The 14,634-nt window shown below is 50.0% G+C and overlaps 5 protein-coding genes across 5 annotated transcripts; 2 read left to right on the forward strand and 3 right to left on the reverse strand.

The window, feature by feature from the left end:
- Positions 1–219: 219 nt before the first annotated feature.
- BGW36DRAFT_367920 (uncharacterized protein) lies at positions 220–2,234 on the reverse strand. The gene is made up of 3 exons (XM_046214927.1): positions 1,738–2,234; positions 1,454–1,654; positions 220–1,247 (listed from the first exon to the last, which is right to left on the reverse strand). The coding sequence occupies exons 1-3, from the start codon at positions 1,937–1,939 to the stop codon at positions 694–696; spliced, it is 957 nt and encodes a 318-aa protein (XP_046078252.1). The 5' UTR covers positions 1,940–2,234; the 3' UTR covers positions 220–693.
- A 132-nt stretch (positions 2,235–2,366) lies between these two features.
- BGW36DRAFT_457050 (uncharacterized protein) lies at positions 2,367–5,317 on the reverse strand (the record flags this gene model as incomplete). The annotated part of the gene is made up of 2 exons (XM_046221950.1): positions 2,367–4,334; positions 4,393–5,317. 2 exons carry the CDS (start codon positions 5,315–5,317, stop codon positions 2,482–2,484), a joined length of 2,778 nt encoding a protein of 925 aa, XP_046078253.1. The 3' UTR covers positions 2,367–2,481.
- Positions 5,318–7,171: 1,854 nt separating this feature from the next.
- BGW36DRAFT_393191 (LIM-domain binding protein-domain-containing protein) lies at positions 7,172–9,711 on the forward strand (the record flags this gene model as incomplete). The annotated part of the gene is made up of 5 exons (XM_046217784.1): positions 7,172–7,478; positions 7,603–8,444; positions 8,503–8,817; positions 8,868–9,137; positions 9,202–9,711. The coding sequence occupies 5 exons, from the start codon at positions 7,172–7,174 to the stop codon at positions 9,709–9,711; spliced, it is 2,244 nt and encodes a 747-aa protein (XP_046078254.1).
- Positions 9,712–10,914: 1,203 nt separating this feature from the next.
- Positions 10,915–11,879, forward strand: BGW36DRAFT_422180 (putative urease accessory protein UreG; the record flags this gene model as incomplete). The annotated part of the gene is made up of 3 exons (XM_046219666.1): positions 10,915–11,105; positions 11,159–11,257; positions 11,345–11,879. The coding sequence occupies 3 exons, from the start codon at positions 10,915–10,917 to the stop codon at positions 11,877–11,879; spliced, it is 825 nt and encodes a 274-aa protein (XP_046078255.1).
- Positions 11,880–12,094: 215 nt separating this feature from the next.
- BGW36DRAFT_285175 (putative pre-rRNA processing protein Tsr1) lies at positions 12,095–14,576 on the reverse strand (the record flags this gene model as incomplete). The annotated part of the gene is made up of 2 exons (XM_046210295.1): positions 12,095–14,415; positions 14,465–14,576. 2 exons carry the CDS (start codon positions 14,574–14,576, stop codon positions 12,095–12,097), a joined length of 2,433 nt encoding a protein of 810 aa, XP_046078256.1.
- Positions 14,577–14,634: the final 58 nt, after the last annotated feature.

Genomic DNA, 14,634 nt, shown 5'->3' on the forward strand with positions numbered 1-14,634 from the left:
GTAAACCAACTAATAAACACAAACTAGTCAAGAATGTTCTGTCAAGTACATCGCTAGTACCCACATACATACAGGTATTTTATACGTAGATGTAATTGACACCAGCTAGGTCCTGTCATTTTGGGATTTGTTATTTATGAAATTATGACCTGTATGATAAAAGTGAATACTGCGATAATATTAATACCAGACGACTAGACATGTTTATGTATATATATACGTCTAACTAGGTACAGATAAGGTACATGTGCTTGGTTTAAAGGTAATGTTTTATAATTAAATGCTGTTTCGATGTGGTTTTTGATACTGTATATACACATAATTTATTGGGACTTTGAATTGTTTATGTGTATAATTTGTAGTTTGAGTTTTTGGGAGATGTTCCGTGGTCAACTGCACGTGGTGTTCAATGTTGATCATGTTGACGGATGCTTCGATGTTAGCGCTATTACATGTAATGTTATCAATATCAACTGGTAAATCGGCGAATGTGATTCGATGTTAGTAACAGTCTCATCGACATCGTCATATTTATACAGCTTTATATATATACTATTCATGCTCATGCACCCATTCACGCCATCAACACCAATCATAATAATGGCCTAGCGAGCATCCAATGCTCGCCTATGCGTTAGAACAGCGATAATTAAAGTCATCACCCTAGGAATAATAACATCCTCCACTGTATTTCTAGTAGCGACCACCAGTCTCCTCTACAACAGGGACCTCCATCACCGGCGCACCCTCTGTCCCAGCCCGAGGAGCAGATCCAGACTCCATTGTTTCGCCGGTTGTAGAACTGCGGCTTGATCGTCGTAGATGGAATGAGTGACTCGATAGGCCTCCTAACACTTTCTTAACAGCGTTTGTCACCCCTGATCCGTGACTGCTCAGACTTGCCCGTCGTCCGGTTTTATTATTGTTGGTCCCGCCAGAATGTCCTTTCTTTCGCACCGGCACGTCTGAGCCTGGTACTGGGATGCTCGGTTTGGGCGGCCATTGTCCATCAGCTTTCCACCCTGTGACGATGGCTTTCGTAACATCGGCTAGATTTATAGGGACAGTCGGAGTGAGACTTTGGAGCACCACTTTGCTGTAAATAGAGGGGTATAGAGCGGGTGTGATGGATGATCGGACGTAATCCAAATTGGGGATGAATGTTCCCATCACTGGTATTATGGAATCGTCGGATTCGTAGCAGTCGTATTCTGTATCTTCTGAAATTTTCAAATTGTTTAATTCCTCTGTTGGGGTTGTGGCGAGGTTGTCGCCCCTGCTGTCGAGGACTCTTTGGTCTCCATATCAATCATATTCGAATCTTCGCCAGCTAGCTTATCAGGCAGCGTATCATGAGTGTTTAGATTGGCCTCTTGCTTTTTCTTTGCAGATATAGTTCTTCTTTTCTTAGCCCCAGTCCAGGCATTGCGTCTTTCCATCCAGAACCGCAGACCGGGATTCCACTGCATCTCTTCTTCCAATGCAGCCCGGCGCTTCCGCCTGCGCTCAACCACACTGGCTCGAACAGCATCTGGGCTCTCGAACCGATACGCGCTTCGTTCTTCTCCATCATGCGATTTCGCCTCAGCAGGCCCTACGTCGGTATCTGAGCCCGAACTAACATAGTCGCGTAACCGCCACCCAACGACATCACCTGCTTGCAATTCGGTTGAAGACGAAGTCGAAGTGGATGTCGGCGTTGTCGCAGTAGCGGGAATGGACAGAATGGAGTTGGACGATGGGGGGAGGCGGAGGAGGACCAAAGCGTCAAGGGGGGGTCAAAGGCCCAGTCGTTGCGCACGACATCTCGCACATACTGCTTGGCGTCGCGGACAGCGGCCTCGCGACTCTCCTGCACGGAAGTGTCGCTAGTCGTGGTCTTGGATTTGCGATGGAGCGAAGCGAAGACGGACGTTTGTGATGGCGGGTCAGCGGCCATTTTCTGTATTTTCGTGTGTGTAGGGAAGGCGGGGTTAAAGCTGAAGCCAAAATGGACAACGGATGGTAGACACCACAGATGATGACGACACTATTGGTTAAGCATGCAAAATAGACGGTTTGGTGTGTACTGTTGCCAGCAGGTGTAGCTCCAGCATCAGTCAGGCAGCGACCAGGGCGCCAAGCTGGTAGCGAAGCAGAGCAGTGAAGAATGAATGAATGAATGAGTGAATGAGAAGAGAATGAGGGGAACCAGCAGGTCGCATGATAGACCGCACAGTCAGTAGTCAGTTACTAATTACCAAATAGTTCCTAGTACCATGGTCGTTTTTGGTCCGGACTTGATCGCCGCCAGTGGGAAGGCGCTCTAGGCCCGAAGCGGCAAGCAGGGCTAGAAGGAGTAAAAGCGAGTGTTAGGCGCAACTCTATCAGACTAGTATATAACTTGGCTCGTAACGATAATAATACACCGCTGCATGCTAATTACAGCCAACATCTAGTTATTTATTACAACTGTGCAGTGCAGCAAGCCGCCTACATCTATCACGTCCTCACGCGACCAGTTTCCCCCGTCTCCGGAGCAGCGCCAAGCGGGGTGAATCCCCACGCTGCGCTCTTCTTCCGCCGCCCCTTGCGGTCGCCGTATTTCTCATCGAACTTGCGGATCGCCTGGAGAGACGACATGTCTTCGCTGATGGACGCGCTGATCTCGTTGATGCCGCGCTCAAAGTGTGCGCGTGTGAGAACCCGCTGCTCCGGGTATTTGTACGGCTCTTCGCCAGTGTGCTTCGTTGCCTGGTCGTACTCTTCACGGACGCACGCAAGCGCTGAAGCGACACAGAAATTCTTGAGATCGGATCCCGAGTAAAAAGGCGTCCGTCCGGCTAGATCGGAAAGGTCCACCGACGCATCGAGCTGCTCGTTTTTCAGATGCAGCCGGAGAATCGATTCTCGGTCTTTTTGCGTGGGCAGATCGACCAACATTCGCCGAGGAAGACGTCGCAAGACAGCGTCATCGAGATCAAACGGTCGGTTGGTTGCGACCATAATGAATGCTGACATCTCCTTCATCCCGTCCCATTCGCGCAAGAACTGGTTTATGATTTCTCGATGGCTCGTTCTTTGCCTGGAGGCGCCTGCTCCTCGCGCCCCAAAAATAGCATCCGCTTCATCAATGAAAACCACACAGGGAGTTAGCTTTTTGGCGAGGCTGAAGATGGCCTTGACATTCTTTTCCCCTTCTCCGACGTACATGTCGTAGATATCCGACCCACTGACCTCCAGCATTATGGCTCCACTCTCTCGTGCAACTGCTTTTGCAAGGAGGGTCTTACCAGTGCCGGGTGGGCCGTAGAGAAGCATGCCAGGAATCTTATCCGTGGCAAGGACGCCGTACTTGAAGGCCTCGGGCCGTAGCAAAGATAAAGAAGTTAGTGTTTTCAGGCCCTCGATGGTGTCGGGCGGCACATGCACGTCGGCGAAGGTTGTTCGAATGTTTGGGGGTAGAATTATCCCATTGAAAAGTTTCTTTTCATACCGATTAGCGTTTTGTTTTATTACTGCCAGTCTCGCATTGAATTTTTCGGTCGCCTCTTTAGCAGGATCCCGCTTCTTTGACGCTGATGGCCCCAAAAGCCATTGATCATGACATAGGTCGCTTTTCTCGATGGTTTGCAATCCCTGCTGAATATGATCTAGGCTAAATGTGTCATTGAGTTGAGTGCGACCCATGGCAGAAGTCACGAGCGCGTGCACACGGTTGAAGTCCCAATACTTAGACTGGAGACGCTGCTTTAAGGTTGCATTCGAGGACCACAATGCATCATCAAAAATGTCGTTGTCTAGAGAAGTAAATTTCTGATTCACACGAGTACGTATCATGTCCTGTATATGACGTATGTTTATTTGCATCTTGCGGGATTTGCGGTCTCCCGCAAAGATTTGGTTGACGGTTTTCGAAGATGTGGAAGGAAAAATCTTGATACATCGAGCAAAAGGACTGTCTGAAGTGCTGGACTGCAGCCTTAATAGATCGGCACTGAATGCATCGGAACTTCCGTACAACCAAGGAGCTTCATATTTATACTTTGAAAGCGTCCCAACTAGAAGAATCTGTTCACCATGACGCCTGCGGTTTTGAATTGTATTTTGTAGTAATTTGATGAACTTGGAACCCTCTCGAGATGCTAACAAGTCCAGGTAATCCTGTATTTGAATGATTAATTTCGACTGGGAACTCGACCTCTTTTCGTTGTTGGGAAAGCTAGCATCGCCACCTGCATTGGTAGCTACTGATTTAGGCGTTGTTGACAAAATCTGATTGATCAGGAGTGACCATGTCGTGGACTCGGTATTTTGGGCTAAGCGGCCGATCTGATTGTCGGGACCCGAAGCTGCTAATGATAACAGCCAATTTGGAAGTTGTGTATCGGGAAGGTTGCTTTCGACGGATACTATACGCGGTTGTGCGGGCGGAAAAAGGTAAGGGTAAAGGAGTGCCTGTGTTGTTTGCAGCCAAATCCTGTTTTTCTGGCAGTTCAGGTGGGGATTCGTTATAGACCTCATAGCCCAAGTCTCGAATTGAAGACAAGGTGGCACCGTGAAGCCTCTCCTGTTCACTGCATAGTTGGGCTATATCCTGAGCATTCAACGTCACTAAATTGGCTTCAAAATCATGTGCCAGCTTCTGAACCACGGCATCTAGAAACACAATTCCGTCATCACCAGGATAATGGAGAAGAAGGTGCGACTTTTCAGCTGAGGGATGATTGGCATATTCTTCTGACGGAAGCATGAATCCAGCCTTCGTTGAGGCTTGCAATTGTCTCCACACGGCTGACTTCAGTAAATAGCGATCTTCACTAGAATCTTGCCGGCCAGTATTGTCACCATTATCACCGCCGGTTGATTCCGCCTGAGCATTCTTCTCCTTTATTTTCTGGGGAACCTCAATGACTACGGGACGAGTATGCGACTTTTTGGTTTTTTCATTGCTATCGAACAGTGCAACATTTCGATCGTAAAACCATTGCGGTATGCTGACATTAACAGGAGCTTTCTCGAGCGGGCCTCTTTTATCTTTCATGGCGCGACGCAGACTGGAAACGTAGCTTTTGCGACCAATTGATGACTGCTTACCAATCCCGGGTTCTGCATTTTCCGCGGACGAAGCATTGTGTACATCGGCCGGCGGTATCTCGTTGGAAGCGTCCTCGTTTGAATTCGAAGAGCCATTGGGTTCTGAGGGAGACCGAGAGGATCGTGGGAGGGACTGATGGAAGTGCCGGTAGGACGTGGGCGAAGCGAGAGGGTATCGACGACCGGCGATAAGACGACAGGACCGAACGATATGAGCAGGCAGGAGTCGGGCGCCTTGCATGGCAACGGACTCTGGAGAGCTCTCGGTGCTCTAACGGAGTCGGGTCAATTAGAGACGAGAGACTGCTTCTGCCGAGGACAACGCGCGCAACAGAGCGCCGGGAGATGCGAGGGTGAGGGCGGGTTGTTGCAGTGAATGTCGAAGGGAACCGTAAATAATAATGTCCATTCAGGTCGGCATCAAGAAGAATCTACACTTACTCCTTTTGGCTAGGCGATGACTAGCCTGATATGGAGTAGTCTAGAGCAGACAGCAGTCGCCATGAGTGCAGTCTTGGCACCTGGCCTTAACCTGCGGCGAATCTACAAACACGCCTATCACTGTCGGTTTTGGCGCTGCAGTTGACGACTTTACGAAGTCTAAGGTCCAATACGGAGGCTACACAGTCGATCACAGGGGATCGCCTCGCAACAGGCAGTCGCGGCTCAGCACTGTAATGCACATCATGAAAATGAATGGATTTGTAACGACTATGCTAAAGCTACACCTCTAAAATCCCGATTCCATCTTCCAGGCAGCTGTTGTCGTTTCCACGAGAGCAATTGACCTAAACATATCCAGTTAGAATGAAGTCTTGCAAGAAGCAGCGAGGTGGCAAGTCCAGGATTGGCACAAAAAAGTCAGACAAGGTATACTGGCAAGTAGCAGACCAACCGGGAAAGGAAGGTCCGAATGTCTCTTCAAGGGCGATTCGAGAAAAAATGAAGAAGTAAAAGGGTTTTGTCATCTTGTAAAGTGCGCGGAAGGGAAGATCGACGAAACAAGAGCAGCTTACCTGTTGAGATAAAAAAATCGGACCGTACAGTCAATAAATAAAAAAAAAAACAAACACCGCCGATCAACGAACGCTTCTGCAAGGAATAGTCGGCATCAGCAGCCTCTGCTATCTAGGCCGTGCAAATGACTAAATAATTTGATTAAATGGTCAAAAGCAGAAAAATTTGCGCGGTGGCAACGCATAAGCGAGAGAAGAATAGACAAACGCAAGGAGGACGCAGCACGAACGGGAAAAGCAAAAGAAAAAATAGCGCGCCTCACGTGATGGCCGAACGCAGGATAGCGTGCCCCAGACAACCCTCCGTTTCAGCAGCTGCGAGACTCTCCTTTGCGCTCGCCATGGGAATTCTGCCTCTGCCTCTGCGTGCTCTTCTTCTTCTTTTTGCCCGCTGTGCTTCGCCTCTGCTTTGCGACCTCCTGCCTGCCACTCCCCCCAGCCCGCCATTCCCCGAGCAGTGCAGTGCTTGCGTGACGATCACACCACAGAGGGCTGAGCGAGCGAGCGAGAGCGCGCTGTCAGGAGATTGCGCCAAATCCCATACGCTGAGTACTGCCGATAAGGTGACTTTAGGTGAGTGAGTTCCGCTGTGCTGGACCGACGGGCGGCAATTGCCAGCCCCTAACGAGCCCGTCGAGCCGTCCAGATTAGCCCCTCCCGCAACCTTCCATGTCCATGTCCGCCCGTGTTGGGTTATTCCGCCCCCCGGTCGCTACTCGTCTTCTACTCAATTTTAACGCATCCGACTAACTCCTGACCTCTTCTTAACTCCCTCAGCTCCTGGGAACACTCTTGCCGGCAAAGGGCTTGTCTGACGCCAAACGCGATCGATCACTGCGCCGTGGTTGATGCTCTTGAGTTTGCCTGCCCTTGGCCCTTCTCGCCGGCCTGTCGTGTCTTGGCCGCCGACCACACGCTAAAAGCGGCCCTGCTGTCATCTCAGTTCTCGCGCTCGAAACCGATATCCGCAGAGGAGTCCCATCACATCGCGTCCTCGCCCGCCTGCTTTCCCTTCTCTTCCCTCTCTGCACCGTCCTCGCGAGCCCGAATACGGCTGAGGACTTGGTGGCATAGCGATGATGATGACTCAGCCATTCCCGGCCCATCAAGGCATCCCTCAGCACCCCGGTTTGCCTCCAGGCCACCCAATGGCCCAGGCTCAGCATCCGAATATGGTGCAAGGCCCTGGTATGGTACAGCAGATGCATCCTGGTGTGTCTGCTGCTGGCCCTCAAGTCAGCCAGCCGGGGCCCATGATGGCTGGAATGCCTCCTGGCGCGACAACCGGCCCTGGAGGCCATGTTGCGAATGCCCATGCTTTGCAACATTTGAACCCCGCACAGGCCCAGGCGCAACACCTCTTGCAGCAGCAGCCATATGGCATGAGTAGGTTCCTGTTTCCCTCAGTATACACCTCTGTTTTTCAACGATCCCCCTAATCCCCACACGCAAATGCCTCATACCTTAAGCTATTGTTTTGACCGCGGCACTAACATTTCTCCACGTGTAGATGCAACGAATAATAACCAAATTTTGCAGCAGCAACAAGCCATGCGACACCGAATGCTACAGCAGCAGCAGTTAGCGGCTCAACAACACCACGGTGGCGGTATTCCAGTTTCGATGCCAGCTGGAACACAAGGCATGAGCCAAGCTCAACTCTCTGCCCTCCAAAATTCTAACATGCGCGGGCCTGTCAATATGATGCATTTCCAGCAGCAGATGCCTCATGTACCCCCGAACCTGCAACAGCAGCAGCACTACATGGCCATGCAACAGGCTGCGCAACAGGCTGCTGCACAGCAACAAGCGGCAGCTCAAGCCAATCAACAGGGCCAGCACACACCACAACAGCGCGCAGCTGTCCCTCCCCAAAGCGTCACTCCTCAACCTCAACCTGGCCATCCAGCTCCTCAGAGAGGCGGTACACCGTCACAACAGTCCAATCCCCCGCAACATGCTACACCACAACCTCCATCTCATCAAGGCTCGCAGCCTCCAACACAACCAACCCCTAATCCTCAACACCAACAGATTCCTCAGGCTCAACATCCGCAGCAACCGCCTCAACAACAGCAACAAGCGCAACAAAATCAGCAACAACAGCAACAGCAACCTAACCAACCGCAAATCCCAAACGGTCAACAACAAGCCGTTCAGCAACAGCACCAGGCTCAGATGAACCAGCAGCAACAGCAGCAAATGTCCGGCCCAGACCAGTTGAAATTGCAGCAGCAGCAACAACTCATGCTAGAACAACAACGGCGTGCTGCAAATCCTATCATGCAAAGTAACAAAGGGCCATTGACCCATTATGTCAATAGCTATTTCGAGACTCTGAGCAATTTCCAAGTATGTTATCTAGACTCTCGGGCTAGTATAGAAAAGCTGCTAACTTCCGTCTTTCTAGAGCAACGGTGAAGATGCAGATCTCCTATTCTGGCAGGACGTGGTGAATAAATTTTACAATACAACATTCCAAATGAGTACAGGGCAGCCGTGGGGAGTTTTGCGTCAAGGTGTTCTGTTACCGGGGACTGGCTCCAAGTCTTTTGAAGTTAATGCGACTATCCTGCCGCGGTATTATGTCACGCTTTTCAACAACGGAATCAGGAGAATACAAACCCATATGGAGGCCACGCAGGAGTTTACTCCGCAGAACGGGTACCGCGTTGTATACAGTCCCAAGACGAGTTTCATTTATTGGTTCTCAAATGACTGTCAGGTTCGTACCCCGAATTTTCTATTCTATGGACAATACTTACATAGCTCTAGCTGTTTGTCAATGGTTCTCTCAAAGTCCTCGTGAATCCCGATTTCAAATTCGATCTCGTTGATATTTCGGTGAGCGGTTTCAGGGAATACATTCCTCGCAACCTATTGCAACTTCAGGAACCACCTGAGCAGAAGCAAAGCCCCCGTGTATCAAAGACAGGTAACAAGCGTGCTCAACAGAAGCAACCACCTCCGCCACCTACCATCATCCCTCCAGAGTCGCTAGTAAATGAGAATGGACTTCCAGCCAGCGTTCAGTGCTTTTTAGAGGTATTTTTTGAACATCTCCATAATGCTTCTGATAGCTCGCTGACTAAGCCATGTGTGTGTATAGATTGCAGAGCCTTTATCATCCATGACAAGTTTAATCTTTCATAGTGCTGGTAACCCTCAAAAGAGCGCCGGAGATGTGCTTCGAGAAGTTACTGCCATGATGGCGCAACAAGGAATGAATGCTGCAATTCAGCAACAAGGACAGAGGACACCTAACATGAACAATGCGCCATCTCAATTCGCATCTCCCTTGGTGGGCCAGATGGGTTTGCCTGGTGCACAAGCTTCACCTCACCTTGGTAATTCGGCTCAGCCTAGCCCAGCTCAGAGCCATCTCATGGGACCTGGTATGATTCCGCACCAAAACCAAGCTGCTATGAACGCGAACGGAAACCAAGGCACGAGCGCGAACACGAGTCCCAATGTTTCCAACAAACGTCGTCGTGCGAGCACCGTCAAGACAGAGGGCGACGATGGTGCCGAAGTAAACGGGACAGGACCAGTAGGTGGTGCGTCGAAAGTGAAAGCCAGCCCTCGCGTTGGCGGCAAAAGACAGAAGGGTACTACTTAGACGATGTATTGCTCTCATTACTTCGTTCGACTGCTTTTTGTTTCTATACTCGGAAAGGGGGAATAATCGGGGATTACGGCGTATCACAGGACTTGCCATCTTTCTTCTTGTTTCCGGGAGTTTCGTCTTTTCCGGAGTATACCTGAGGTCTTCCGCTTTCTTGTCTTTATTTGCTAACTTTTCTCGTGATTTATTTCCCACATAACGTCTAGCGTGTATGTCACTTTCGTGGCCTTTGCTGGCCTGTTATATTTCTTACTTTATTCGTTATTCAATGGGGATGGGAATGAGAGGATAAACGATTTTCTATTGCATCCGTTTCGTGTCTTCCTTGGTTGAGGAATCAGCATCTGGGCCAGCCATTCAGACATATTATGGCCTTTTTCATGTATTCTTTATTCTTTTTATCCTCTGCTAAACAGCTTCGTCGGGCCTTTTCCTTCGCGTGAATTCCTTACTGCATATGGTATGAGACTGGGATATACCCCGTGATGACCTGATCGACGTTGGCCATCTCACCTCGGCATCTCCTCTTTGTTATCTCTTCTACGGCTTGTCATGCGTTCAAGGCGCTGGTGCACTGTTTTGTCTATGGCGAATATTTGTGTGTTTGTGGCTTTTGTCAACTTTCAGTCTCATATTCTCTGGTTTTTCTACCGCCAAAAAGACTGCACGAGATGAGATTCCCGATATCTATCTAGGGCATGGATATAGTCCTGAATGTTAAGACGATTCTAATGGCAGCATCAATGACCACCTCCCTTCAAACATAAACACTAAAACCAACACACCTCACGCACAACCCGAACCTCAACGGGCCTAACAATGCCACCCTTGCCTTAATTTATGCTTAATGCTGTGTATGGTAATTGATCTAACTGATCATGCGCACGGCTCGTACATGGGCGGAACGCGTTAGATCCGCAGTCTCCACTATGGCGGGGCGAACTCTATCTCTTGGGACGAGATTGTCACGATCGAGCAAGCTCTGTAAGCACTTGAGGTGTTCGACCATCAAATACTGCCCTCGCTTGCTTACATCCGTTGCCTCTAGAGCTATAAGCCGAGTTATACCCTAGCAAGCACGTTAGTCGATTATTTACCCCAATTCCCTATCCCACTCTTCTTTCTTATCCCGCTAACGACGAGAACCTGCTTCAGATAAGCCTACTACTGAATACCCACGCAACCGAAATCGTCATTATGGCATCCATAGACCACACTCATTCCCACGATGGCGGGTTCAGCCATTCTCATGACAGTGCTCTCGGTGACCACGGCCATACGCACGAGATCCTCGACGGCCCCGGTTCGTTTCTGAGCCGCGAACAGCCGCTGTCGAACCACGAGGGAAGGGATTGGAAGGATAGAGCTTTCACGATTGGCATTGGCGGGTCAGTTCTTGAATATATCACAAACTCATCAAAGCTGATTGCTTGTTATGTAGACCAGTCGGATCAGGCAAAACAGCGTTGATGTTGAAGCTATGCCTGGCATTGAGGGACGAATATAACATCGCGGCGGTGACAAATGATATTTTCACAAGGTACACCTTTCCATTATCTATAAGATAGAAGAGAGGAAGAAGGGGTTTTAGACAGACTGTTAATGCAACGTCGCACAAACACAACAGGGAAGACGCCGAGTTCCTCACCCGCAACCAAGCCCTGGCCCCCGAGCGAATCAGTGCCATCGAGACCGGCGGGTGCCCTCATGCAGCCGTGCGCGAGGATATCAGCGCTAATTTGCTTGCTCTTCAAACCCTCCAACGCAAATTCACCACGGATCTACTGCTGATCGAATCCGGCGGTGATAACCTCGCCGCCAACTACTCGCGGGAACTCGCCGATTATATTATCTACGTGATCGATGTTGCCGGCGGCGACAAGGTGCCGCGCAAGGGCGGGCCGGGGATTACGGGTAGTGACTTGTTGGTGATCAACAAGGTTGACCTGGCGGAAGCGGTGGGTGCGGATTTGGATGTGATGGCTCGTGATGCGGGCAAGATCCGGGAAGGTGGGCCGACGGTGTTTGGCTCTGTAAAGCATGGGAATGGTGTGGAGCATATTGTCAATTTGATTATTAGTGCGTGGAAGGGGAGTGGAGGGTATGATGAGAGTTTGCAGAGATGGAAGAATGGTGCGGTTAGGGGGTCGGGCGCTGTGTAAAGATATGGACTAGATGTTGGATGTTGGAGAAATAAACTTGGGATTGATATTGATATAACATTGAACTTTTCCGGTACATTGATGGTTCGTCCATCGCATATGTCAGTATATGTGTAGTCTCTAGCTGTAGTCTTTATGGGTATTTTTAACCTCGTGATCATCATGAAAGCTAAAGAAATAAGAATCGTAATAAGGATCAAAGATAGAGCGCGCTCTTAAGCAGAAGCTTCCACTTCTTCGACAGCCCGCGCAAGGCGCGGGAACACTCGCTTATACAGACTGATACCAATCGAGTCCTGAGGGTTAATCTTCGCGTCGAAAGTAGCCTTGAAATACCCATGCGTTCCCAAGCTCTCTTTAACAAACCCACTGCGGCCTCTTCTGGTCCAGAGTTGCAGAGCTTTGAACCAATGGACATCTTCTGCGTTGAAGAACATGTACCGAACCGTGACAACTTTCTTGTGGATTTTGAACGGGTGGCCCGTCAATATAGCACGCTTCGCAACAACACGAGAGTGGTCCGACGCGACAACTGTGCCCGTGGCAATCAGCTCCAGACGCTTGATTGTGTTTGCGGAATCAGGTGCATCTTCTGCAGAGTCGAGAACCTCGGGGTCTTTTACAATTTGGTTCTTGAAGACTAGAACGGGAACAGCACCCCAGATAACCGGGCCAATAAAGGAAGCAATTGCGCTGCGACCAGGGTGGAGGAATCGGTCGAATTTGTGGACATTGTTGGGAGTGTTCCCAGCTCCAGAGAAGATCGGGTTGACGACAAGACGACGTGGACCGCATTGGATGATGACTTCTTCTTTGGATTTAATGGGTTCCTCGACGGAGGAGTTGACCGTAATGTTCATGTTGATAACGGTGTGTTTGTGCTCGTGACGAAGCAGTGAGAATAATGCTACTGGTTGTGGCCGGTTGCGAAGAGTGCTCGGAACAGCTTTCAGATGCACGTTCACGCGAGTGCCAGGAGTGACACCACCCACGAGGGCCTCGCGGACAAGCTTATTCCTGAGGCCCTTGTAGTCATTGAATTGCAACAGCCGTCGCCAGTCCTCTGGTTCGTATGGTCGATCTTCTGAGGTTTCCCAGTTACTCGTCTTGAGGCTTTTTAGACCACGGTATTTTTGTAGTCGTTCCCTCGCAAGGACGTTAGGGTGGAGTTCGATTTCGTCGGGGAACTCCAGGTCGTCTTTTTCTTCCGTTCTCCGGCTGGCACGATACTCTTCTAGTTGGTCTGCTTCGTCTTCGGGAGAGGGGTCGAGGAACATCTCGGATTGAGGGTATTCCGAGGGACCAGCCTCGGTCATGGCGTCGCCATGGTCTGGGAACACGCCGTCTTCAGGACGGCCCTCGGTTTCGTCAACATCCATATCAACGTCCTCATCTTCCATATCAATCATATCTGAGCCAGAATCGGAGTCGTCTTCCAGGAACCATGCAGCCTGATAATCTGATGTACCCTTAGGTAATCTCTTGGGGCGAGAGGGTATGTGAGACTCGTCTTCAGAAAAGTAGTGGTGATCATCAAGCAAGACTCCTCGTCGTTCGGCGTCAGGGTTTGATAGCGCGTCATCCTCCATCTCAATTTCTTCAGGCGCAACAGTCGCCATATCATCACAGTCTTCTGTTGGCTGATCGAGAACTTGGGTACCTTCCGAGTCGTCGATATTCATCACATCTTCCTTCTTGCCTTTGGGGGTTGGGAGCGGTGCGGCAGTGATAGAATCAACCTGGAAGTCTCCCCAGCCAGGTATGTGCACAATTCGGTCTGCCTTTAAACCTTTGCCTCGCACTACGCCTGTGACTGTAACGTTGTCAACTATATCACCATTGTTCTCTGGCCATTTGACATCCTGAATAAGCATCCAGCTTCTGTCGTCTCTCCATCGAATACCTTTGGGCGTTGCTGTGCACAAGCCACGGACAACATTCGAGCATTCTTGTCGGGAGTCGAGAGAAAGAACCTTATCGATAGATGGGAAAAAGTGGTTGATGTAAGACTTCAATGAAGAGATGACCTGCGGACGTCTCTTCGGCGGATTCAGCTTATCCACACCCTGTGCCACAACCAATACATTGGAGATACCCTGACTTTCTATCGATCGCAACAGATTCTCTCCCTCCTCCGCAACCTCCACATCCGTTGGTAGAACCAAGACAACAAAGTCTGCAACCCGGCATACGTCTAGTGCACTCATCAAGTCGTAGCTTGTCGGGATATACAAAATGTTTTGTTTGAAGCGGTCGATTCGTATGCGGGACAATCCATCCGCGTAGGCATTTTCAGGAACATCGACACTTTCATTCAACGAGCGTATGGCAGCAGGAATATCGACCCTGTCGGAGAGAGGCACGATAGCCACCTGGCGAGGGGCGCCGTTCTGACCATTGAATATGCTAACAGCGCTAGCCTTTTCTTGATGTTTCAATTGTTGTTTCTGACGAGCCTGGTTCTTCCGATCGAGCTTCGACATGAGCTGTTGATGAGGGGTTTTGCGTACCCCCCGTTCCCCAGTTTCAACTTTACCTGTGAAACAGTCAGATAATAGAAACTTAAATTGGAAGATTCTGCAAACCTCTGTTTCGTTCCTTGAGTGCGCTCTTGGAGGCGTGTTTGCTCTTGAAAGCCTTGTGGGATGTTTTTGTTGTGTTCCGGTGGTGGTGCACCGCATGGGTGATCGGTGCCATGTTGGCACCGTCTGACCCTTTGAACCGAAATGGGAGCGATGCCAGAGTGAGGAATTCC

The sequence above is a fragment of the Talaromyces proteolyticus genome (genome assembly GCF_021365285.1).
Source record: "Talaromyces proteolyticus strain PMI_201 chromosome Unknown BGW36scaffold_1, whole genome shotgun sequence".
Lineage (NCBI taxonomy): Eukaryota > Fungi > Ascomycota > Eurotiomycetes > Eurotiales > Trichocomaceae > Talaromyces > Talaromyces proteolyticus.